Source organism: Eptesicus fuscus, chromosome 4 (genome assembly GCF_027574615.1).
Source record: "Eptesicus fuscus isolate TK198812 chromosome 4, DD_ASM_mEF_20220401, whole genome shotgun sequence".
Taxonomy (NCBI): Eukaryota; Metazoa; Chordata; class Mammalia; order Chiroptera; family Vespertilionidae; genus Eptesicus; species Eptesicus fuscus.
This window is the reverse complement of record NC_072476.1, coordinates 86,660,476-86,686,255: the sequence shown is the minus strand read 5'-3', so window position 1 is coordinate 86,686,255 and position 25,780 is coordinate 86,660,476. Positions and strand designations below refer to the sequence as shown.

The following is a 25,780-nucleotide window of genomic DNA, read 5'->3' as shown; positions in this document are numbered from 1 at the left end:
ATGGGCCTAGGATAGCAATGATGTTTCTATAACAAAACACAGACATCCTCATACTACGCGGTTAAAAGAAAACTATCAAATAGTCTTACATCTGGTCAGGGCAGGTTTTAACCACCAAACAAATTCAGGTCAGCTTACATTTTCCATCCAAACAAACTTTCTATTTCAGAGTATTTTTTAGATTTCAAAATTACAAATAAGGGATTGCAACATTATCATTAAGAATACCTGAAAATACTGAAATATTTAACAAATCAACTACTAATTAGACAAAACAGGTAGAGACTTGAGCATTTTAAAGCTGAAAAAGATCTTATTAGAATCATCTAGCCTAATCTTCATGCATTAAAAAGAATTACACCAAGGTCTTAGTGGGTGGTTCTACTTTACCATGGTATAACTAGAACTTGAACTGAGGTTGTTGGACTCCAGTGAATAAGAATATTGAGTAACTTCTGTATGTGATCTGGTCACACCATCACTTTGTTTATAATGAAATTCTTTCCATAACTTACTTCTACACGTGGCAACAAGCTCCAAGGGTGATGTCCACTTAGTTACTGTGTCTTTCGCAGCCTGTCACCTAAGTCCCTCTTTAATAGATGTTGAGGCTACTGGGTCTTCTGGAGACCCCTGTAACAGCTGCAGAGTGGCTCTTGGCTCTGAGTTGTCCCCCGCCTCCACCCCTTCATTACTCTCCACGCTACCTTCCAGCCACTGCATCTGATCCCATGATTCCTCTAGTTCCCAATCCCGGTGACTGATCTACACAGACACAATGATCAAAACCTGACTCCTCATTCTAGCAGCGATTGTTCTTATGAGAGCCCATTCCCCACCCCTCACCTCCCCCAGCACCCCAACCCCTGCCTGCCTTCTGGGTACTCTGATGACTGAGTTGGGTCTTACCAACCCATGCTCCTCTGCCTGCCTCCCCAACATGCCCCTTCCAACTCACCCTTTCAGATTTAGCTTGGAAGCTCTCTTCTCCAAGGAGCCCTGCAAATCTCCCAGATCCACATCTAAGAGAGAATGAGCTCTTTCCTTCTCCCTGTGCTCTGCAACTTCAGTGCCACAAACCACTGTGTCTCAGCATGTGTACATCTGGCTTCTCCCCCACTGGGCTGTGACTTGGAAGGAAAGGGCTTGTTTTTTTGTCTGTTCTCTCTAGCTTCTTATAGGATGCCTGGCACAAAGCAGACTGTCTGGAGATGTTTGTTGAATGAATGAACGATCATTATTACCTCACATATCCCATCTATACAAACATTACGGCTATCCTCCGAGCATGGAGTCCCATCTTTGACTTTATTTGACAAAGAAAAGAAGAAATCAAATCCTTCTGCGATACAGTAGAGTTTGCATAAGTCCTGATCTTAAAAAGAAATACACACACAAACACAAATAAGAAAGATACTTAAGCTCTGATCATTTTTGCTCTAAATTTTAGATAGACTTTTTTTTTTTCTTTTTTGCCCATAAAATAAACTCTCACACAATAATACATTGCAAAGACATTTTTGTATGGTTGTTTCTTTAGGCTTGTTTTTTCCCCTTTAATTTATTATTATCTAAATGTTCACTGTTACTTTTTACTCAACTCTCTCCTTTACTAGTCTTGGTTCTTTACACAGTGATTGGCACATAGTAGGCATTCAATAAACATTTGTTGATTTGAACTACAACATTACTATTCACTATTCCACTAGTATAATTAATTACTCTCTTGTAGAAATGCAAAAAAGTCACTACCATTTTATAACAATATGTCAAATTCTCACAAATAAAAGGTAACACAAGAATTAAAAGAATTGAATTTCTTAATGGCTAATACAGTTGAAAAATTACATAGTATTTTTTAAACTGATAGAGGGAATCACTTTTAGATGAAATCTCCAGAAAACAATGTTTCTATAAATATAATTGTAAAAAAATACTGATACATAAAGAACATGGGTATCATCATATCCTTAAGACTGGTAAAGTTCACTTCCTCTCTCAATACTCCATTTCAAGGGTTTATAATTTATATGGTTAAATACAAACTTTTGTAAAAACTATATCCCTTTGTTTTCTCCTTGGTAAGAAGGGAACTGTTTATGATGAACGTTTTGTCTGCCTTAGGAGTTTTTATAGGCTCAAGACTCATCTACAAATATTTTCTTTATTTTATGAGACCCACTTGAACAATTTTAAGATCAAATTTAGTGCTCCCATGATTAATAAATTTATTTACTGAAGACTAGCAAGGTCAGGAATAGCACGTACATTTTTTGACCCCAATTTCAAAGTTCTTTCTACTTTTTTCTCTTGCCTACTTATTTCTCACTGGCTTAATTTTCTCTGAGTTTAAGAGTGAAAATACCACCAGGAATGCTTTGTGTGAAATTGCTGACAATTTTCTTTCCATAATCTACTAACTTCATAAACCTCTCAGCATGAAAATATTATATATTGTGATGAAGTAAGTAAATGTCACATGAGAAGTTCCAACTTATGTATTTCTTGAGTGTTGCTTGGACAATATTCCAAATTTCAAAGAATAAGATGATTAGATGTTCTTTGGACTTATTTTTAAATTATACCACTTAAGATACCAAGCTCAAGTTATAATTATCATAAGACTAATGCATATTTTTCTCCAAGAGTAAAATCTTACATATGTCACAAATAAACATCTCAGTTTATAGTTATATTACAGATCAAGACTTTCTGAATATAGTATACTTTAAAATTGTCTGATTTTCCAAAAGATACTAAAATTGTTCTTTCATTATTTGGCAATTATGTGTTCATTGGGTGATATGCTTATAGAAATATCACCATCAACTATAAGGATTTGTAATTAAAATAAGCATTGATCCATTGACAATAAGATATCTACTTTGCATTTTTTACCAAATTGAATGGTATTATATACGTGCTCTCTGTTTGGCTTGTTAATTTCTGACAACACAGCTGGTCAAGTTTAGATTAAGATGCCAGTGGCCATATGTCAAATTACCCCAGAAAGGGATCTGTGACACTGACCTCATATAGGGGTATCTGATCTACCTGAACACCACACCATCTATCATGTAGTTCTTTCAGGAGGAAAGATAATAAAGTAGGAGGCTATCACTACTGAGTAGGGTTTGGGATTTACCTTCTACTTGCGTGTAAGGCTTCCACTTGTAGTGCCACCCTCGGAACCGTTTGCTGTTGTATTCCGCACACTGCATGGCGCGGAAGTCAACACTACCGTGGGGACATTTCTGACTGTTGCAAAGCTTCAGAGTGCGAGTGGAGCCCTCACAAAACTTCCCGCCATGGGATGGTCTGGAACACATATTTTGCTGTTAGAAACCTTACATTTTAATAGGGACTTGCCCCTTCCTTCAAATTGGGCTTATTAGAGAGATGTAGCAGATTTGTTAAATTACTTACAGGGGCTAAGTCATTTACTATGTAGTCACTGATAGTTTCTTATATATTAGCGACATGGGTGGTGTTTCCTTTTCTATTGAGTGTATAGTTTACAATGATGGCGGAAAAGGTTAGAATGTGGTAAGCGGGTTTGTGTGTATTTGTTAATGGCCGCCTCCCAGCCTCCTTCTGCGGGAATAGAGCCAGCATTGCTCCGAATTCCATAAAGGAGGGGGCAATAAGGGAGGTCAGTGGCTCTCCCAGAATTACACAGCTGATAGAAAGCAGAACTGAGAGTGAAATTGAACTATACCACTTCTTTCCACTACTAGCTTCCTGTGATAAGGCCAGGGCACCCGATTGGGTCAGAAGTAACAGTCACCTTCCACTGGTTGGCACTGACAGCAAATGCCCCAGGTTCTCTGCTACCCGCTCAGAATTCATGTGGACCACCAGGACGAGAGCATCCTGTCCATGCAGGAACCTATTGGATCTCACATGTTACAGCCTGGCCTGAGATAATGGCAATATGACATATCTTAAACAAACCTAGGCGCAAAAAGAGGATTTAGAAATCCATTCACTCCACTGTACTGGTGACTGCATTTAACATTCTTGTCATATAACAGGAGGCCACAACTAAAGCACATGTTGGAAAGGTGAATATATATGATGAAAAACCAAAAATTTGTTTTTATCACATACTGCATTTAACATTCTTGTCATATAACAGGAGGCCACCACATTTAAAGCATATACTGGAAAGGTAAATATTTTTTATGAAAACCAAAAATTATTTTTTTTCAAATAAAATAATTGTTCTTATTGATTCTTATTCATTTTTATTCTCTATACTTTTCTTATGATTTTTTTCTTTGCTTTAGGCAGGCCCTTGGCATTTCAAGTAAACATGGTTACAATCCAATTTTGGAATATCACTGTTGGATCTATTACTTTTTGCTATGTTTAGATAGTTATAAGCATCTCATATCAAAGAAATATTGTTTTAAAAATGTTTGAGGGAAAAGGCTTTCCTACTTAATGTTTCTTACAATAAAATTTGAAGTACAGAATGAGTACGACTGAGATCAGGTACAGGCACTGTTTGAAAGGCTAGTGGCAGAGAGATGCTCACTGTGAGTTGGGAAATTCAGACTTGCTTACTTGGGATTAGTGCAGAGGCGGTCTCTGTGGGACACCCCTCCTCCGCAGGTCCTGGAGCATGGTGACCAGGGAGACCAGTCTGACCAATGACCATGGGTAGGCTTAGGGCCTTCGTCACCGTATTTCACACACTGCCCTCCACGGCACCACTAAAAGTTAAAAAAAAACAACCAGTAGATAAGACCTCATGGATAGATAGGTGGATCAGCACTCTTGCAATGCTCAATGCTCAGTCATGGGGAGTCTGGTACCATAAGCAGACATTCTTGTCCCTAACCATTAGTAGCACATCATACAAACACACTTAAGGATGCTTCTTTTGTCTTTCCAAACCTATCATTGCTCTATAAATCCATGTAAATGGAACATAAATAGAAAAAACCCCAGCTGAGCTGCTGGAACTTGACACATTTAATTAACTAGTGTTGCATAGATGGTCAGCTCTCAAGTGAGTGGACGCTGACCTCTCCTGAAAACAATGTGCTTTTCACATCTCATTTTCGGCTGAGACCGAGTCTCAGGTAGAGAAATCCAGCTGGAGGTTCCACTTGACTCAACACCTTGTCATTTCTAGTGGGTGGGCTGTGACTTTGCTCTAAGGCACCTGGACTCAGAGCCTGGAGGTCATGACTGATGCACGTCAGAGGTCACAGGGCTTTCTGAAATGAAATAATCTGCACAGAGCTTGTCTGTCCCTGGAGATGCTATCAGCTCCCCTTTCTCAAGAGAAGGGCCCATCAATGTGGATTCATGCTAACATCTACATGGTTCCTTCACTCCCACCCTACATAAAGGCTACACAAGATCTCACATTGTGTTCAGTGGTGTTGGATTTTCTACCTACAGCTTGGTGTAGACCTAGGCCTTCTGTTGAGAGGAGGTAAGTAACTGCCTTGTTTCTTGTGGCTGGCAGAGCCTGTCCTGTGGGCTGGGGGTAAGGGGTAGGGCAATTTAGAGCCACCTGATTTGTTCTGAGAGAAAAAAATGCTGTTTTTATAAGAAGCCAGTAAAAATATTTCAATTATTAATGATGTATTGTTGCTATTTGATCATTGTTGGCACACGGGAGTGACAATTTCAAATAGTTTGATTCATTATTATTTAAGAAAGAAAAATTAAAATTTTAAAATAAAAGTAAGTCTGAGGACTCAAACCTCATCCATTGAATTCTTTGATTCTTTGCTACAAGCAAAAAAAAAAGTCTCTCTTTCATTACTGCCTTCCCTCACCCCAGCTGAAAAAATGAAGTCCCACAGCCCTGACCCCTCTCAGCTCCATGAGGGGCACATGGCTGGGAAAAGGGGCACATGGCTGGGAAAATCTATGCTCTGTGGCTTTAACATTACTACTTAGTGCTGGATCTCTAGGTGGTTAAATGGTCGTTAAGGGTTTAATGTTTCCCCTTACTAAATAGGTTCAGCTGTCACCTTTGCCTGAACATTCACATCTCTTAATTCCAGCTAGCTCATCAATTATATCATTGAACACAGTGAAAAAAAAAAGTCCTCTTCGTAATATCAATATAAACACAATCTTTTGACATGTATAGGTCTGCACATATTTATGAGAAAGAATGGCTTAAAAATACCAAGACAAGATGAGGAGAGATGAATGGGCTGAAAGACTGACATCTAAATATGACAATGTATGTGCCTAAGATCAGCATCCTACCATGTCATGCCCACAAATGGTGCCTTCTGCTGCTGGCATAAATTTAGTCTCACACTTCCTTCCAATCCGATGACACCATAGGGCTTTACAGATATCCTAAAAGGAGAAGAAAGGTCATCAGTATTACAAATGACCCATGATAACTTATCAATGAAAACTTTAAGGGGAAGCAACTGATATAAATTAAAACTGATATCTACTTAGCAGTAGATGCATAGATAGAGAACCCTGAAGACTCATGTTCTAGATTTGGTTCATCCCTGAAATTTCGTTTTTCATCATAAATTTAACAAAATTATATTTTCTAAACTAATAAGTTAAATATATCCCTGACCTGGTAGCTCAGTTGGTTCGAGTCCCATATACCAAAAGGTTGTGTATTTGATCCCTGGTTGGGGTCATACAGGAGGCAACTGATCAGTTTCTCTTTCTCTTTCTTTCCCTTCTTCTCTCTCTAAAATCAATCCTTGGTTGAGGTTAAAAAATTAATAAGTATAATATGCCTAATCCAGACATTGCAGACAACTCCAAAAAAAAATTAAATTAACAAAACAATAAAACCTAACATATTATAATTTATCCTTGACCCCATCTTTCATTAAATTCTCCAAGTCTGAATCCCCAATTTTCAAATTAAAGAGGATTATGAATCTTGCTGCATTGTCCATTGATCCATCCATACATCCAGAAATAAATCATAGAGTTAGAAGACCCTTGAAATATCATACAATCCTTGTTACTGTTTTTCAACATATCAAAAATCATTTGATACTTTGATACCATATTGATGTAACTGTCTGCCATCAGATAAAACATGACACTCTATTCTGAAAAACAAATAAAATTTCTAGTACTTCAAAGAGTGAGATAATACAGTAAAAATTAAAACACAACCAACAAACCAAAAATAATTACTCCTATTCTATTACTACTTTTATCATACTTTGACTTAGCTGCTGACCACTGGACATAATGTACAGTTATTGTATTAAATTCAGCATCATTTTTGCACATCATTATATTCTTAATAAAACTTCAAGGTCCTCTTAGAAAAAAGACCCTTTTAAATCATGGTTCTCAGGGCCAGGGAGTTGAAATGTAAGATGTTCTGGGCATGGGGGGAGCTCCCAATTTCAACAGAAGCCAGGACACGAAGGTGATCAAATTTCCAAGTATTCTGGCAGCTTGTATTTCAGACTTCAGGGTCAGGCCAGCAAGCAATGTTGACAAAGCATATAGGGACTTGATGAAGACACAACATTTATAATAATCAATATTTAACTCAGGAAGAAAACAAGTTGAAGCCCAAGTAGACAGTTCACTCATGATTTTATTTTTGCAGCTAAGAAATACTACCTTAATGAAGGTTCTCACTTGCTATTCTATCCACTAATTTAAGGTCTATGCTTGCAAAAACTAACTTCAGTAATGACTTGGTACATTTTAACATCACAACCTAACACCTCCACAAAACCATTTTCAGTGACTGTATTGAAACTTTATTGTTTCTATATTGTGAATAGAGTGTCACCAGATTCATTTTTCTCAAACTGTCTGTATTATGCTCTCCAAAAATATAAACTGAAAATGTAATTACAAATGATGTAATAATAGGGTATACAATCTTTTACAATTATTTGTTTTGCAAGCAGTGGGCTGTTTTTACCACTAATTTTGATTATCATTATATAAGTCATCAGTAAACCATGGCCATTTAAGCATGGGAGTTTACACATGAGTATGTAAACATACATACATATATACCAAATGCACATGCATCCAAAGATGCCTTTGCATTTGCACTGTATATTAACTTTTGAAACTAATTAGCATGTGGTATTTAAAGAGGTTCATCCCTTTCTAAAGTATCATCCATCCATCTATCACCCTGCTCAGCAAATTTAATTAAGTGGCTCTTATGTGATAGGTGTTGACCGAGGCACTGGGTAATTTGCTTCCCATTTATTCTTTTATGTTCTTCCGTCAGAAGACTTACTAACCTTTACATTTCAACCTAACAAAATAGAACCATTTTAATAAAATTTCAGTAGAAGTTAATTAAAAAAAGGTAAATTTCATAATTGAAAATGTGCTGAGATAATTCAGTCCACCTAAAAAATTTTAAAAAAATCTCTAATTGCCATATAATATGTAATTTTGAATTCAATATATTAAAGATTCTGGTCACAAAAAATATAATTTAACTTATAAAGACAAAATACATCAAGTTTATTTGTGTTGTAGAACAATTTTACATGATGATGAGCTGACATTTTGTTGAAAAGGTTTTTTTTTTTATTTCAAAAGGTTTTTCTTCTACTGTCATAATTAAATAACTGATAATAGGCTTATTTTTTTGCATATGAAAACTATAAAACTAGAAAAAATATAGGGGCCAATTGTTTTAGAACCCTGACGACAAGTAACATAGTACATGATCCTGAGGAGAAGGGAAACTCACAGGTGAGTGACAAATTTGCCTCAGCTCCCTGCAATATTTCATTGCATGCAAATATTTCTTCAGTAATGAAAAAATGGAAAAAATATGCACATTAACTTATTTTCTATATTTTCCAAATGGTATGAGGGTTTCATGGATGACATAATCCATGGTCACAGAGCAAAGTAATGTGGAAACCAGAAGTATGTTTCTAGTTTGAAATAAAACATTCGTTTTAAGTACTTTTTTTTTTTTAACATAAAGAAGAGTAACTCTCAAAAAATTCTTAGAAAATTCACATTGTGCCCATGGAATATATACTGATGTGAACTGATTTATTATTCTTGGTCCAAGCTGAGATGACTCAGCTGAGGAGATAAAAACCCAGTTCTGGCACATGGCTATATTTGACCTTTGTGGGAGCTCTATTTGAGTTTAGTTATTGGGAATATTCCGGTGCATTCTAAAATGATTGGAGGTTTCTGGAGGACTATATATTTTTTGTCTACCCTCATCTTAATTCTATTATAAACTAGAATAAAAGAAACCTCAAAAAGAGTTACTTTCATTTAATCTATGGGTAGGTCTTATGGTTCAGTAGTTCCTAAATCTCCATTTCCCTGTCCAGCAAGAACACACCTCTCTGTGTTATATGAGGAATTTATATTAGGAGAACATACGGGTGATGTCCCCGGGGTTGGTGCACTACCTAGCCTCTCCTTCAAGAAACTTGTCTATATATACTTTATTTGGAGAATTTAATAATCAGAAGCCCTAGATAAGCTGCTACTTTATAGTAAATTATGCTTATAGAGGTGGAAGGTAATGGTGGACCTTGTTATTTTAATACCACTTTAAAAAATGCAGAGTATTAGTTTGCCAACTTACACCAACCAAAAGTAATTGCTGAGCTCCCACGTGATAAATCAGAAAGAAAGAAGTGACCTAACAGGCCAAGTTGTTCTCAAGTGAAAACTGATACCCACAACAGTATCAGTCATCATTTTCTTTGCCAGTAAAACATGTGTTTCCTGTTATATGGGGCCAGCCCTTAACATACAGGATTTGACATTTGGTAGGTACCCAATAAGTGGAGAATACATCAATGTCAGTTACACTGAATAAAATGGTTTTATGAATAATAGTGCACTGAGCACTGGCCAGTAATCACTTGCCTTTTTAAAATCCAGCATGCAGAGCTTGGCTTTCTCTCCAAATTGCCACTTGCACTGCGTGTTTGCATCGTATAACTGTCCCGGCAATTTCTCAGGATACTTGTATTCTTTCACAGGCTTTGGCTGATCAGCAAGGCATGTCGCTTGGGCAGTGCTAAATCAAAGAGGAGATGCCAAAAGAATTATCAAAGAGGTACATTCAGTTATGCCATTTCTTCTCATACAGTTTATCACATATATTATATACAGAAGAGGAAATTTTTCCCTGAAGGTCCAATATAACCATTATCTTAATTAAATTTCAATATAGGGGCCACATTTTCAGAAACTGTTCATTTTTCTTTTTCCAGGAAGGCAATTTGTTTTTTCTTAGATTACTCAAAATCTTCATGGGGAAAAGCGGAATGGAATAATACAACCAGATGTTCAATGTGAAAAGCTCCTATTACAGACCACTTTTATGTACACTTCTTGCCAGGAACAATCAAAAGATGGAAATGGGTATTGTAAAAGGCAAAACACAATCTGCCAATTTCAAAGATTAAAATGTATTTTCTCTCCCTGCCTGTTTCCCTTTCTTTCTTCCTTCTTCTCCAAGGCTAGGGGACACCTGCACAACAGATTATAGCTTCCAAAGGTTCTGTATGAACCATTGCAACACTTTCCACCAGCAATGCTCTATACTCATGCTAATTTCTTACTAGACTTCGAAGTCCAGGAGGAAAATAACTCTGCTTAAGTTTACTAGCAGATGGCTAAAGGCCAACTAATAATTCCTTCCTCCACAAATACAGTATCCCCTTCCCTACCAGAGCTGTACTTCGGTATAATGTTTGCGTTGGAGGGAGGAGGGACAAGTGTTTGCAAATAGCAACCAAATCCTACTTGTAAATTTCAATAAGCCAAAAGGGGGAAAAAAGCCCTCTGTAATCACAATAAATTAATCAACAGCAGATCTGCTCATGCATCTCCAACCTTTTCTTTGTGTGCTTGTCCACCTTGATTGGAATCTTTCTGGCCCCAGTCTTCAGGGCCCTAGTCCCAGGTTCCTGTGCCTTGGAGCCCACTGATGCATGACTTCAATTAATAACCACACTCAAAAAACATGAGGGATGGCACAAGCCACTCTGCACGAGACATTAATCCTACATGCAATGAGGTCAGAAGTTTTTCAGAGCAAAACAAGAAGTAGAGATGATGTTAAATGATAGGAACGGGCTATGAGTAGTGACTGGCTCACTATATGAGCTCAATAAATGATTTGTCTATTACTGTTACTCTGAGCATGATGCAAAGGCATATTTATAAGTAAAGAAAAATGAATAAAAGCATAATTAACACTTCAAGACAGGAGTGATTTGTCAAATTGTGAATTCCACAGCCCCTCTCTCCAATGGATCTCAAATGATTTCTGTATACTAGTAAGATGTCTCAAATTATTTCCCAAAGTTTACATCAGGGTTGGCAATATTATTCCCTGTCCATGGGCAGGAAACTAGGTAAAGTCAGCTATACTGATTGGCTCATATGAGAGATTGAAAAATTATAAAGAGGTTCACAGGTTCAGGAATTTTTATAGTTTGTGTAAATGTAACTTGCTATTTATAATTCAGCCTTAAAATTGAAATCAAAGAGAACTTCCCCTTTTAAATATGGTGGACTGGCATGTATCAAATGGATCCTTCTGTGGGCATCAGAAAACTATTAAACTAAAAAGGACACAAGGAATGAAAATGTACAGAGCAAAGGGAGGCACAGAGCTGAGTCAAACACCCAGTTCTATTTTCCTCCTCAAAAAGGGAATTTGTTGAGTCATAAGTATCTGCTAGGAAGACAAGTGGCAGAGTAGAAAGTGAAAGTTGAGGGCCTGAGGAGCTGAGCAAAGTTTTTGGCAATCTGGTGGGGCTGGGAGATGAACATTGGAACGGAGGCTCTGCCGGAAAGGAGGGGCCCTGGTACACCGCAGAATTTTCATTGACAGTACAAAGGCCTAATTCCAGGAGTGAGAACAACCTCAATAGGCCAGTTTATAAAGTGAATGAAGATAAACTCCAACCACCCCATCTGCTAAAAAAAATCATTACTTTGTCTTTAAAGGTCTCATAAACAATGTCCTCATTTATCAAAATTAGTACGCTTACTAGGAGATAAGACCAAATGATCCAAGAGAATATACACATAATAGAGGCAGACTCATAGGAAATTCAGCTACTAGTATAATCAGAAATAGAATTCAAAATTACTGTCATTAATAGATTCAAGAAAATAAAAACTTTCACCAAAGAAATAATACATACAAAAATATGCATATGGTGTATTGTAAAAAGTCATAATATTAACAAAGTTGGAATCCAAAAAAAGAGAGGATAGGAATAATGGGACAGAGTAAATATTTGTAAATAAAATGGCCAAGAATGTTCAAAAACTGATGGGCACAGCAAACCACAGATTTAAGCAGTTCTAAAATCCCAAACAGAAAGCATACATAGGTACATATAGGAATTCTACAGAAAACCAAAATCACACACAAAAAAATCAAAAGCTACCTGAAGAAAAAGAGACAAGACTGGCAGCTGTTTTATCGAAAGAAATGACAAAAGCCAGGAAACAATGAAATGATAGCTCCAAATTACAAGAGAAAGATAACTGCTGAACTAGAATTCTATTCAAAACCAAAATACCCGTTACAAAGAAGAGTAAAATAAAGACAAACATGAATATGCCACTAAGAAGCCCACAATAAAACAAACAAACAAACAACACTCTAATGGGACTGGTTTAGACACAGAGGAAATGCTCTCAGATGGAAAATGGAAATGCTAGAAGCAATGAAGAGCAACGTACGGGTAATTATGTTGGTTACAAAACCACAGAGAAAAGCACATGGTGGTGAGGATGAGGTCCCTGCCTGGTCAAGAAACACACAGTGCACAGACTGGGAGCCTGGAAGAACCCCATAGATGGGGAAGATGCAGGAACATGCATATCAATGCCAGGATGTAAAAGTCAGCTCCTATTAGCGTCACATATGAAGAGCTGAAACTCCATGTGTTGAGCTCATCCCTTTCAAATCTGGTTAGGCTCATGCTTGGACCTGCTTGCTCCTGCCCTATTGGCCAAATCAGGTCACACAGCTAAGCCCAGAGTCAGTGAGGCAAGTATAGGGATCCTCCAGGATGTGAGTGCAAGAAGGAAAAGCATGACATTTTATAAACAACCTACCAAAATATCTACAAGGATAAAAGAGGTTTTGACTCTTTTGCATGCCCTGCACCAAAATCAGGTGGCTTGCATGTGACAAGCAAAACAGTAAACATTGTAGGACAGCGGTCGCCAACCTTTCGGACTTCACGGACCACCAGTGGTCCACAGACCACCGGTTGGCAACCGCTGTTGTAGGAGATCATGGGACAGACTTTATGCATGACTTTAAGGTAAGCAGAGTGTTTTTTCAGCAATGCACCAAAAAGTGCTTCTACTGAAGGGGAAATATTGATAATGTGGACTCCATTAAACTTGTGTTAAAGCAAATGAGGCAAGGTCAAAGGTACCACAACATGTCAATATCCTTTTCCCATTCTTATTCATGAACGATAAAATATTAAACAGCCTGAGAGATCTTTTAGTTGTATTTCTTCTTTTTCCAAGTAAAAACTCCAGGGCCCCCAGAAAAGGTTATGTCTCTTGCCACCATCAGGACCTTCCCAGATATAAGTGATAAAGGTCTGATCAGCATGTAAACTCTGTTTCCCTCTGCTGCTCTTTCCATCACATAGTGGTACCTGTTTTCCAGTCTTCACGTCACATGAGCTCTGCAGAAACTGCAACATGCTGTGACTTGCCAGTTTGTTTTTCTTAAGATGAACATTATACAGTGGAGCAAAATGTGCACTGAACTGTACTATTTCCATTAAACCCTAAAGCAAGCATAATCAACTCTACAGTCAAATCACAATTTCTCATTGACAGGGTATAGGGTATGACAGGGGACCCATGCACCCCTCAAACTTCCAGTTCTGGTCACCTTTCTCATGTACTGATTTGGACTGGTGTGGTCAGAGGGGAGGCATGTTCTATGATCAGTAGTACATGACTTACATTAAAAAAAAAATAAATTGAAGATGAGTCCATGTTGTCATTAAGTTTAAAATAATGAGCTAAGTTTTCCCTAAATCCTAGACCTCCAGGATGCAGACATGAGTAAATGTGATGAGGCCTGTGTCTGCTCATAGGAAATGACACATTACTTTATTGACTAGGTTGATGAATGTACTCCTAACACGCATCTGTCCTTCTTGACTCTACCAAGTAGGGAGAAAAGTTGTGCTGACAACTTTAGGCCAATTGAGTTCCTTATTATATGTTTTTTCCGTGTACCACATGCTAAATTGCTAATAAAGGAAACTAGATTCATCGTTAAGAGTTTGCATTTATCCTTACTCATTGTCGGGATCATATCCAGAGAGCCACCTAAATTGGTGGAGAATGTAGCAGTGTTTTGATTCCTTGGAAATCAGGAAGTCAGCAAACATGTCAAAGAAGACCATGTCAGATTCATTAAGCTGATGAAAAGTCAGTGTTAACACGCTGTAGACATGTCCAATTTATAACTGGTCATCTCAAGTAAAGTAAACCTTCATAGTGAACTTGATATTGAATGTCTTTTTTTTTTTTGAAAATTTAATCTTCCAAGAAAACAAACTTATGAGCATGTAAACTCTTGCATATTTACTTATCATCATGGGGTCCAAGGAAATTAGAAAAGTCCCTAAAAATAAAGGCCCATTACTAATTGCAATAGAAAGGTTTTACTGATTGGCACAAAAACAAATGAAGATACTTCAGATTACATTAAACAGTTCCAATAACACAGGACAAAAAATGGCTTTGAATTCCAGAACCTTAATAATCATTCTGAAAATCATATTCTGATTTGAAGATTACAACTCATCAAAATAAGTATTCTCTAAGCATATAAGTATTTTCTTTCCATGAATTTACCTATATTTATTGGTAGTAAAAACACTTTTTCTGGACACTTTTATGATGCTGATTTTCACTGCACATCTGAACTTGGCACCCCCCTGTTTCCCAAGATGTCAGTGAACACTTATAAAAGCTGAAAATATTTATGTTATCTTCATCATAACTAAGAGGATGAAAAAGCAATACAATTTTTTAAAAAAGACTCTAAAATTATAGAAAGAATTTGAGATATAGAAAATTCCTAATTTTTCTTATTAATAGAAGAGTACTTAGAGCCTTAAAATGAATGTTCTTTATTATAGTAACCAGAATTCTTCACACACCCACATACACACACACATACTGAACAGCTGCAAAGAAAAAAAGCAAACATAATACTAACAATCCCCAACTTGCTTTCATGAAAATACTGTGTAGGGAACAACAAATGCTAAAAGGAACTCCTGTGTGTGTCATGCCAATTGTAGAATAATGTTAACATTGCCTTTTTAAATAATAGAAATAGAAAAATGACCAAGTGTATATCCCTAGTATATAGGCTTATATTACCAGGATACAGATATTGTCCACAAAATTCTCACTCTTCCTGGGTGGCATAAACTATGAAAAGCAGTCACAGTCAATATTTTGCCTGCAGTCTTAGGGCTATGAGGAAGGGACCACAAACTGAAGGCTGGAGTCCATGCATGCTGGTGGCCAGGATGCTGGCTCAGAAAATGTGTTATGAGGAGAACTGAAGGAAGAGGCAGCAATCAAGGTAAACCAGCCATAGGTTCACTGATACAGGTGGTCATGGAGGAGCAGTCCATCAATAATAGACACAAATATTAGTAAAGCTGACTAAAAGAGTTCATTACCATGCTGGAATGGTGTTCTAGAAACAAGACAATGTAAATTGTGAAAAAAAAAAGAAGAAAGAAAGAAAGAAAGAAAGAAAGAAAGAAAGAAAGAAAGAAAGAAAGAAAGAAAGAAGAGATAATTAAAAGGAACTCTACTGAAAAAAATTAAAGAAAGAGAGAAAAAGAGAATGAAAACCTAAAACCCAAAGTAAGGACCTCAGTGAAACTGGCCAGAGAGGCCAGTAGAACTGTGAATGGTATCCAGAGAAGCAAACAGGGATGGCATACTTTTGTCCTTAATTTTTAGCTTGGAGTAACTAGTTCTTAGTTTTGACCACAATAATATATGTTACAAAGACTTGGAAGACAGCTAGCTTCCTGCTAGTCTGGCACTTTTTGGGTGCTGCCAACCTGTTTTTTCTTCCATCACCTCTGATCAAGCCAATGCCAGTCATGAGCTCTGCAGCTGCCTCTCCATGTTGTGTTGCCTGTTCAATTGCTGGCATCATATTGTAGTAAAGCCAATAAAAGTATAAGAAAAGCGTTCCTGGTGGCTGTGTAGACTGACCCAGGATGGAATCACTCCAGAGTTGGGTTTAGAGGAGGGTAGAAGTGGGAGATCACACGTGTGTCATCAGGTATGGAAGGGTACAGACAGGTAACTTTACATCAATGGTTTTCTTTTATGTGTTTGTGTTAATATTTATGAATACACACTATATAACATATAAATATAATTTTATTGTTAAAAATTTGTAAAATTTATTTTATATGTCAAATGTATAATATATAAAGTATTATATAAACATAAAGTATGTTCATAAAGTATAAAGAAACATTTTATAAATGCATGCATATATGTAAATCTTTAGCTATTTTTATATATACACTAGAGGTCCAGTGCATGAAAATTCATGCATTGGAGGAGTGGTCCCTCAGCCCGGCCTGACCCCTCTCACAGTCCGGGAGCCCTCAGGGGTGGGAGGTGACCCAGCGATCAGGGGAAGGCAATACTCCTATCACACCTCTGCTGCTGCCACTGCCAGCAGCGCAAGTCTCGGCCGGCCCTGGTTACCTGAGCCTCGGGAGGCCCTGGGTGGCTTGGCAGCCGACATCCGAGGCTTGCCTGTGCCTTGGGCCAGTCCTGGGTGGCTGGGGGGCTGAGAGGACTAGGGGATTTTGGAGGCAGGTATGCGGTGTGGCTGGACCCGCCTGAAGGCGGGCTCGGCAGTGCCACACGCCTGCCGCCCCAGCAGGGCTGAGGGGACTGGGTGCCACCATCTTGTGGCTATGGGTGCCACCATATCTGAGGGCATGGCAGTTAATTAGCATATTACCTCCTTATTGGCTGTGGGCACTGCCATCTTTGTGAGGGTGTGAGTCAATTAGCATATTCCCTCTATATTAGATAGGATATGCACAGTTCTATTTATTTTTAAAATTATGTACTGATAAGAGCTTTGCTTTCCTTGAAATATTGGTATTTGCTCTATTTTATGTTAATATGAACAAATTATATCTCCTTTTTGTTGCTTTGGTTTCTAGAAAGATCCTAGACCAATTTTAAGCTTCACAATCACAGCTAAAGATTGTCCTTTAGGATCTATATAATTGTTTTTTTTCCTTGGTCTTCATTTTTTTTTTTTTCATTTGCTTTTCTCTGCATCTGCTTGTGAATTATACTATTTTTTTTGTATGATAATCCATTCCAATTTCTTTTTTATTTAATAATTTTTATTGTGTTCCTATTTATTGTTAGTCTTTTTTTTTTTTAAATATATTTTATTGATTTTTTACAGAGAGGAAGGGAGAGGGATAGAGAGTTAGAAACATCGATGAGAGAGAAACATCGATCAGCTGCCTCCTGCACACCCCCTACTGGGGATGTGCCCACAACCAAGGTACATGCCCTTGACCGGAATCGAACCTGGCACCTTTCAGTCCACAGGCCGATGCTCTATCCACTGAGCCAAACCGGTTTCGGCAATTGTTAATCTTTACTTCACAGAAAAGATGTAGGTGCCAAGGCATTTTAAATATATAGAATAGTTTCATTTTTCAACACTTAAGCTCTTAGTGCTGGATGATTCTTTGGAGATTATGATTGTTTTATATTCACTCAGCCACCCAGAAAGGAACATTCACACAGGTCTATGCTTCTTTATTGAAACCTCTGGTGTTAGCATGTTTTTAGGATTGTTCAGATTTTAGAAAACTAATACAGTGCATATACTGTATATTATATAACCACTCCAGCAGGGGCTAGAGCAGGCCCTTCTAATTAAGCACATAATGTTTTTATAGCAAAAAATAGGAATCATCACTTTAAACATATTCTGGAGCAATGAGAAATTATGTTGAAAAAGATGTGTCTGATACTTCCAACTTTCTTATTGTACAGGTACTTTTCAATTACTAAAGAACTCTTTATTTCCCTAGGCCAGGAATTTTTCTTTCTGGATACTTTTTATTTGAAAACAATTGTTTTTAAAAATCTGTAACTACTCCATTCTTATTTTGTGTATGTAATAAAGAATATAAATTGGAAGAAAGAAATCTTTCAAATTAAAAAAAATAAATTCTTTAAATTCAAGGTGTTTATAAGCTAATGTATGTCAGCTAGTAGAGTACACATTGGTTAGCTTTAGGTCACTTTACCAGGAAATGAGTTAACCAATCCCAAAATTCCAACAGTCTCTGTAATTTTAATACAGTTTTTACAAAATGTTAAAAAATTACTTCTGACTATCTAGGCAAATCAGATTGAGTCAAAATGACTTAAAATACATCTGTCATTTTTTTCCCTTATTATTTTTTTATTACAATTTCTTAAGGTAAGGTGGTTTCATTTGTTAGCTTTCTACAAGAATATACAATTGAAATGGAAGTGGTAATTCTTATATTTTCTTTTACAAATCTAAAAAATATGAATGTGTTTAGTTGAGAAGTGCTAGAATTTGTAAATAATTGTGAGTCAGTGGGTTGTTAGCAAACAAACACAATTCTTCTGTGTCTGGTAAAATACATTTCTGATGAATAAACATGTCCTTCATCCTGAATAAGAGCAGTTCTCCTTCCTGGGAGCTAAAGAAATAATAATGTTCCCATTTTGGGTGTGTCTTCCAGGAGGAGCAAAGATATCAAACCATAGTCTTATCCAGGTATCACCATGGTCCTCAAAGGTTGTGTTCAGAAGGGAAGAAAGGGATGGTGAGAAGTTCAGGTGGATCCAGCACCTAAATTCTTATGCCCATGTAATCAGCTGTCTATGTTTATTATCAGATATAAGTCATCGAGAGTTAAGAGCTAAGCAAATAAAATTCTCCCTCATCTTTATATTTGAGCCAAGTAATTTTTTTAAGTAACTACATGTAAAAACAAAAATAAATGTTATGAGTTCAACAGAATTGCTTTTCCTTGGCTCTTTAAATATATGGTTCTTGGGGTCAGTAAAGTCAGTCTAAGGTTCAGCATTCCTAGGTTCTATTTTCAATTCTGCCACTAACTAGCTGGTCCCTGCAATCTCAGCTACTTTACTTATAATGTGATTTGGTGCTGGTGATACAGCACATGTTCCTTTCTGTATGAATCCCCTTGTTCTTTTCCTCCAGAGCACACAAGTAGACATCTCTTAGGCCCACTTCACTTTGGAGGGCCCTCAGTTCCAAAAATACAGCCCTTTCCTGCACATCCTCCAGTACTGTCTTTTGCCAGCCACCAGCTAGATTCAGTAGAGAACAAGATCCTAGAAGAGGAAAGAGCTTCAGGGTGAAAGGAACCTGGGTCTCCGAATGACTACATGGAGCAGAAATCTCACCAATCTACACTGGCATGTGGTGCAAGTCAGAAATAGTTATGGTTTAAAGCTTAAGCCAAACTATACATGCAAATTCATTGAGATTTGGGGAATAATCTAATGATGTTTCGTAAGGTCCATTCTTTCTCTAAAATTTTAAAATATAATGACTATTGTTCAGGAAGTCAAATCCTACCTTCCAAATATTCTATACCCTAAATAAATTAGTGCTATAATCAAATTTCCTAAAAATAATGATTAAAATAATAAGCTTTTACAGGCAGGTTAAGGTTTATATATTCAAGTTTTTCCTCCTATTAAGAAATGAATTTTGTTAAAAAAATTTATGTGTGCTTTACCATTGTGTGCACTGATGTATATTTGCCAGATCTTCCCATTCAAGGACTGAAATGTCTAGTTATAGACAAGAGAATTTAAAAAAAAAAACTAAATGTAGACAAAATATTTTGGCTTGGTAAGTATCATATGGACTTCTTTTGAGTTTAAAGGTTGAATGATGTTGGATTAAGCCTACAGGCCTCCATTCTCTAAGGAAGTGTTTGGCAAACTCCTTAGTCAAATAAATATCTCAAGACACTTTCAAATGGGATCTACCTTGGGAAGTCACACCCAAGCTTGGGGCTGCTTGGACAGGATCAGGCTGACCAGGTACTGACCATCAAAAGCACCAAGAGATATACGACCAGCTTCAAAAGTTCATACCTTAAAAATTTGTGCAGGTACTGGCGGCTGCAGGGTGACCAAGAGAAGACCCCATTGCGTCCTGCTAATGTAGGGGACATTATGTTGCCCTCAGACTTTTTGCACATGTTCCCTTCTCCATCATGGATCATGCCAAAGCTACGAGAGAGAGAAATGGTTCTTTCAAAACAAAGAATGGTTTAAATTGTCTAATACACTCTAGCAAGCACATGTAAAAACATTGTGGAGACTCCCCTACTTTTGTGTCCTAGTCAGGCAGAGAAATTATGCTTTAACAGCCAAATTGTGGAGATGAGGCACAGATTCATAGACTTTTCCTGAAGAACTACCATTCACTGAGTTGTTTGAAAGGACTCACAAATATCAAAACAGAGCACTGTCCAGATGTTGCTAAGGGCACATGCTTTCTTTATAAAAAAGCATTTCAAGTGGCATGGGTGGGCCATTTGTTTGATCTTGGTAGAGCTAAAACTGTTCTATATTCCTTCATTCCCTCTATGCTCTCTTCTGCTCAGAATTTCCAGTGTTTGTCAGAAATACAGATGCCAGACTCCCCAGGTGTGTTTGAGACCTAACACAATTTGAGAATTACTAGCCAATTACTGCAACTCTTGGTCCCTGCATCTACCCAGTACTGTTCCATCTAAGGCTAGGTATACACTGCCAGAGGCTGTGACAACTGGACATTTATTGACCCAAATACTCCCTACATCCCTTTGGAGGAAGTGTCTCTATGGAACCCCAATGGGTGGCTATGGTTACCTTTATTTCTGGGCCTTGTTTGACAGTGAACTTGCTACAGGCAGAATATTAAGCATGCTACCTATTTTTCTAAATGTAAACCTCACTAGAAGCCTATAATATAGGTATAATATAATGACAGCAAGACTGAGGACTTGAGAGAGGCTTGCCCAGGGTCTCAGAGTCTGGACTGGAACCTGACACTCTAATGTCAGAGCCCAGGCAGGACCCATGCAATAGTATAATCCAAGCATGATTGAAGGGTGTATCTAAGAAATTTTAGTGTGCAAACATTGTCCAATTTCTGCAAAATTCCTACTCAGTACCAAGGGTGATGTATATGCAGTCATTTCAGCCTCCACCCATTCTCTAAAGTTCTATTAAAACAATCAATCAAGGCCAGAGTAACCATACGGTAGAGAAAATGTGTCATGGTTATGGAAAGGATTCAGAATGTAATCACATATGGGTGGCTGCTTTGGGGAGAAAGTGACCAAAATGGAATACCAACATACCCACCCCTGGCTGGCCCTTGATCTGAATGTGGAGAAGACACATTATCAAGTTCCCTAGATAAGTTTGTCACCACTTTTGCCTACATTTCTAAGAAATTCAAAGTCACACTATCCCAGGTCTGAGAAAATCTTGGACTTAAAATTTTCATCTAAGGTATTTTCAATGAGTCTTTCTAGCATTAATCTCAAACTTTGTTGTGCATCAGAATACCTGAGAAATACACTGTATAGTGTGTCTATGCAAAGCCCACTCTGATAGTTTTCTGATTTAGTAGATTGTGGGTTTGGTTCTGGCACTTGGGTGTATTCTAACACAGCAAGTTGATTCTGATACCCACCCAATCTGAGCACCACTATTTTAAGAGTTGTGTTTCCAAGTAGAACAACTCCCATAAATGGTACTGCGATGGATGCCAGCACATTAGCATGAAAGTGCCACAATGATCACATTTGATATTAACATTAATATAGTCATGGAAGAATGACTAGAACACATTCTAAAGATAAGGTTGGTATTTGGCAACCCAAAAATATGATTAATATTCAAGTTATACATGTTGGATAAATTTTTGCTTCCATGAACCATAGTACTTTATTCAAAGTGACTACACCCCATATATTAATGCAATAAATATATACATATGTATTTTTTCTTTTTTACCTACTATCTAATAAATTTCTAAAGAACAGAGATTCTTATTATCCATGCTTATAACCCCAGAGCCAGTGGGCTCACCAGTCCACAACAGGTTCTCTATTCATATTTGCTGAATGAATAAAGAACAACCTTCCAGCTTTAACACCAACTCAATTATCCACATAGAAACATAATTTCAAAATAAATTAGACTGGAGAATTATGTTCAGTGTCAGATGCCTTTAATGTCTTCTATAGTACTTTCTTGAGTGATTCAATTACATTAAGTATTCCTTCATTATTAATGACATACCCAGATGAACAGCCAAGTATATTTAGAGGTTGTATCAATTATGTCAGGCTGTTTAGATAAAAGGGGTTAAGGAAATGAGAAACTCTCTAAAGAAATCATCTTGGATAATAAATCACAACCTTGGCCTGATGATGGTAACCGCTGGTAGAACCCAGATGTCCAGAGCTCTGATGCAGGTTTTTCAAAAAGTCTCTGTCATTCATAAATGGTTTTACTTTGGGCAAATTACTTAAGTCCCTGAGTTTCAGTTTCCTCACATAATATGGGATAATAAAAGTTTCCTCAGCATACTTGGCACCCTGCATGTCACAAACTAAATTTCAAAATTTCTATCCATTTCTCTGATTCAAACAGGATCTTGGACAAATCACTTAACACCAGGACACCATTTGTGTGTGTGTGTATCATATATATATATATATATATATATATATATATATATATATATATAAAATGCATATATCATATATACATCATATATACATCATATATATATATATATATATATATATATATATATATATATACATCATATATATATATATGATGTATGTGTGTGTGTATTTGCATGTGTAGGTTTGGCCAAAGGTCAATGGGTTTCAAATACTTTTGGACACAGGAACAAACAAAATAATTTTAAGAAGAATGACAATCAATATAATTGGTAAGAAGTGACCCTCTAATTGCTGGAGTTCCTTGGAGTGCAGTCTGAGAATCACCAGACCAATGATCTCTGTGGCACAGGCTTGCCCTGATAGTGTACATATCCTTCAGATCACCCAGTGCCTCCTGACCCAGCAAGAAGAGCTCTGGTTAATGACAGAGCACAGCCACAAACTGGTGGTGTATACATATCACCATCAAATGCTCAAAAGGCATCTAACATCACCAGCCGAGTATGCTTAAAGTGAATGATATTAGCAAGCCAATTCTGCTTCTTCCGAGAACACTTTCCTCATCTTCCCTGACTGTATCTCTTGTAATGCCTACAGCCCTCACTTTTGTTCTCTAGTGTGCCATGTTTATTTTATCTTTCTGTTAGATATTTGGGGGGTTTGGATCACTAGTCCTTTTATAGAATCCTAAACAATGCTTTGCTGGCAGGATGCAAATTGTGCCCAGAGAATAGGTCCATAAATACTAAACAAACAGACAAAAACAGGAAACAAAATGGTAGATTATACATACTTCTGAGCACAGTAAATGTGTTTTAATATTGTCTTAATGGTCTGAAATGATCATGCAAATCAAATATTTCAGCATATGTATATAATAGAGATGTTCAGCTCAAATAATATCATTGTAATTGTGCCTGCACATACCTGCTAAGGATTCCACAGGCTCCACTGGTTTGGCAGATATAAAGGTAGGTAAGGGAAGACCAGGCAATGTGCCCTGGTCACTCTCAGGTTGTAGGAGGACTACCATGTATCCAAGTCCCAGGGAGCTAACCATTAAATGACATGACTTGCCTTTTCAAACGGGGATTTTCAAATAAATTACATATTCTCCAAAATGTATAACTTGTTCCTCAATGTGTTTAAGCCAATTCTTCCAAACTTGCATGTAGCAAACCGCACATCCTGTGTCATGAGATTTAATATAACCAGGACACTCTTCATTCCCCACCTGTTTAAAAGCAATCCTGACTCAATCCCACATACATACGAAGAACACACATTCTCGCTTCTGCTTCCAGTTGTTCTTCCTCCATTTTCTAACACAAATCTAAACGCTGGTTATTAACAATTTCTATTTTTAGGTCAGATTCCCCAGTATAAACCTCAAGATGTTTTGGAGATGAAAACAACTAAGTTTAATAGAAGAAACTGTCTGGACATTAACTGAAATCTTTCTACGAGTTAAAGATTAGAAAGCCTATGGCTGAAAGCATGGGGAAGCACTCCTCTACCTTAAACAATGTCCTCTGAATGTAAGCAAAACTGAAGAGATAAGCGTCACCTGTGAAATATGATTTTTATACATACCTAATAGATTTAAAGGTGACTTTTAATTCTTAAGGTACCAAACTCTAAAATTGACTTTGCTTGGAGCTCATTGCAAAGGATAAGATAAAGGCATGCTGTTTATTTATGATGTTTGATCCATATAGCAAACCTACATCCCTTTTTCAAGAACAATAGTTATTAAGTAAATGAACTGAATAAATGTGCTTGTCTTCAAATAAAATTCACAGAGTTTAATTACTGAGTCTTCTATGCCATACCTTCTCTCATTTGATATACTTTAAAATACTCCTCATTTATTCACTTGCTCACTCCCCAACTCACTCCCCTCATGCCATTCATTTGGATTTGCTGAATATTCAGTATAGTCTGTCTGCTAAGCTAGTGAAGGAAGATGAGAGATTGTTCTGAGTGGTTTATATGGTTTGAGATACATGAAAAATTGCTCTGCACATTTATAAAAAGTGCTCCACAAAGAGAAGGTACTACAATTATTATTGCCATTATTGTTATAACTATTATCATCACTCATTTTGGCATTCAGCACATGCAATTAATTTGCAAATCTCTTACAGATATGTCCTATTTCAATAAGATCAAAAGCTATTTCATGGGCAAATTGTCTCTTTAGAGCTTCCAGTTCCTGTATCTCTCTTGCACAATGTCCTCTAAACATCAGGTGCTCACTAAGGAGTTGATAATTTTCTGGAGGTTAATTCTATAGGGAGTGGGACTCCCCTTCATCCAAATCTAGAGCACTGTTCTTCCTTCCATCTATATTCCCTCTTGGCAAGTACAAGCACTTATCTCTTGTTTGGAAGAAACTCTTTTTCCATCTAGACCGAGCACAAGTGATAAGAGGAAACATTAACAATGGACTTGTAAGGTAAAATAATAGCAAACACTGATAGTCATTGACATTGAAGACCCCAGTGTTGGATGTATCAAGTTTAGCTTCCGTTAATTCACCACCTGCAACTGCTTGCACTGCCAATGCCCATATCTCAACTGCTTATCTAATGCCGATTTGCTCAGCCCTCGGTGACTTAAATGTTTCTTACCTTGATTGTTTAATTAAATTCAGGTATGGTTCAGAGGACAGCAAGAGCCCCGTGTCATTAAAGTAATGAGAGTTTTTGAAGTTCTAACTCTAGTAGTCTATAAAAAAAAACAATTATGATGTAACTGCTGAAAGCTTTATGAAGTGTAGGTGCAATTTTCTGGGCACTGAAAAAGTCAATCATTACCTATAATGATGAAGGAATCAGTAATGGGATATACAGTTTCACTTTCAGGTCATCAGTTCATACACAGCCCAAGTCTGCATAGCGTCTGTGTGGTTCCATTACACACAAAGGTGCACACACGAACATACACACACAAACATGCATATACAGATGCTTTGAACA

General features: G+C 37.2%; 1 protein-coding gene across 1 annotated transcript in view; it reads right to left on the bottom strand.

Moving 5' to 3' along the window:
* Window positions 1–25,780, bottom strand: part of ADAMTS16 (ADAM metallopeptidase with thrombospondin type 1 motif 16) — a 101,927-nt gene that overhangs the window by 36,446 nt on the left and 39,701 nt on the right. The window contains exons 9-14 of the mRNA XM_054714312.1: window positions 20,200–20,337; window positions 9,856–10,009; window positions 6,241–6,336; window positions 4,570–4,718; window positions 3,146–3,318; window positions 1,245–1,375 (exon numbers count right to left, since the gene is read on the bottom strand). Coding sequence (XP_054570287.1) covers window positions 1,245–1,375; window positions 3,146–3,318; window positions 4,570–4,718; window positions 6,241–6,336; window positions 9,856–10,009; window positions 20,200–20,337 — 841 coding nt within the window. The remainder of the gene's footprint in view (window positions 1–1,244; window positions 1,376–3,145; window positions 3,319–4,569; window positions 4,719–6,240; window positions 6,337–9,855; window positions 10,010–20,199; window positions 20,338–25,780) is intronic.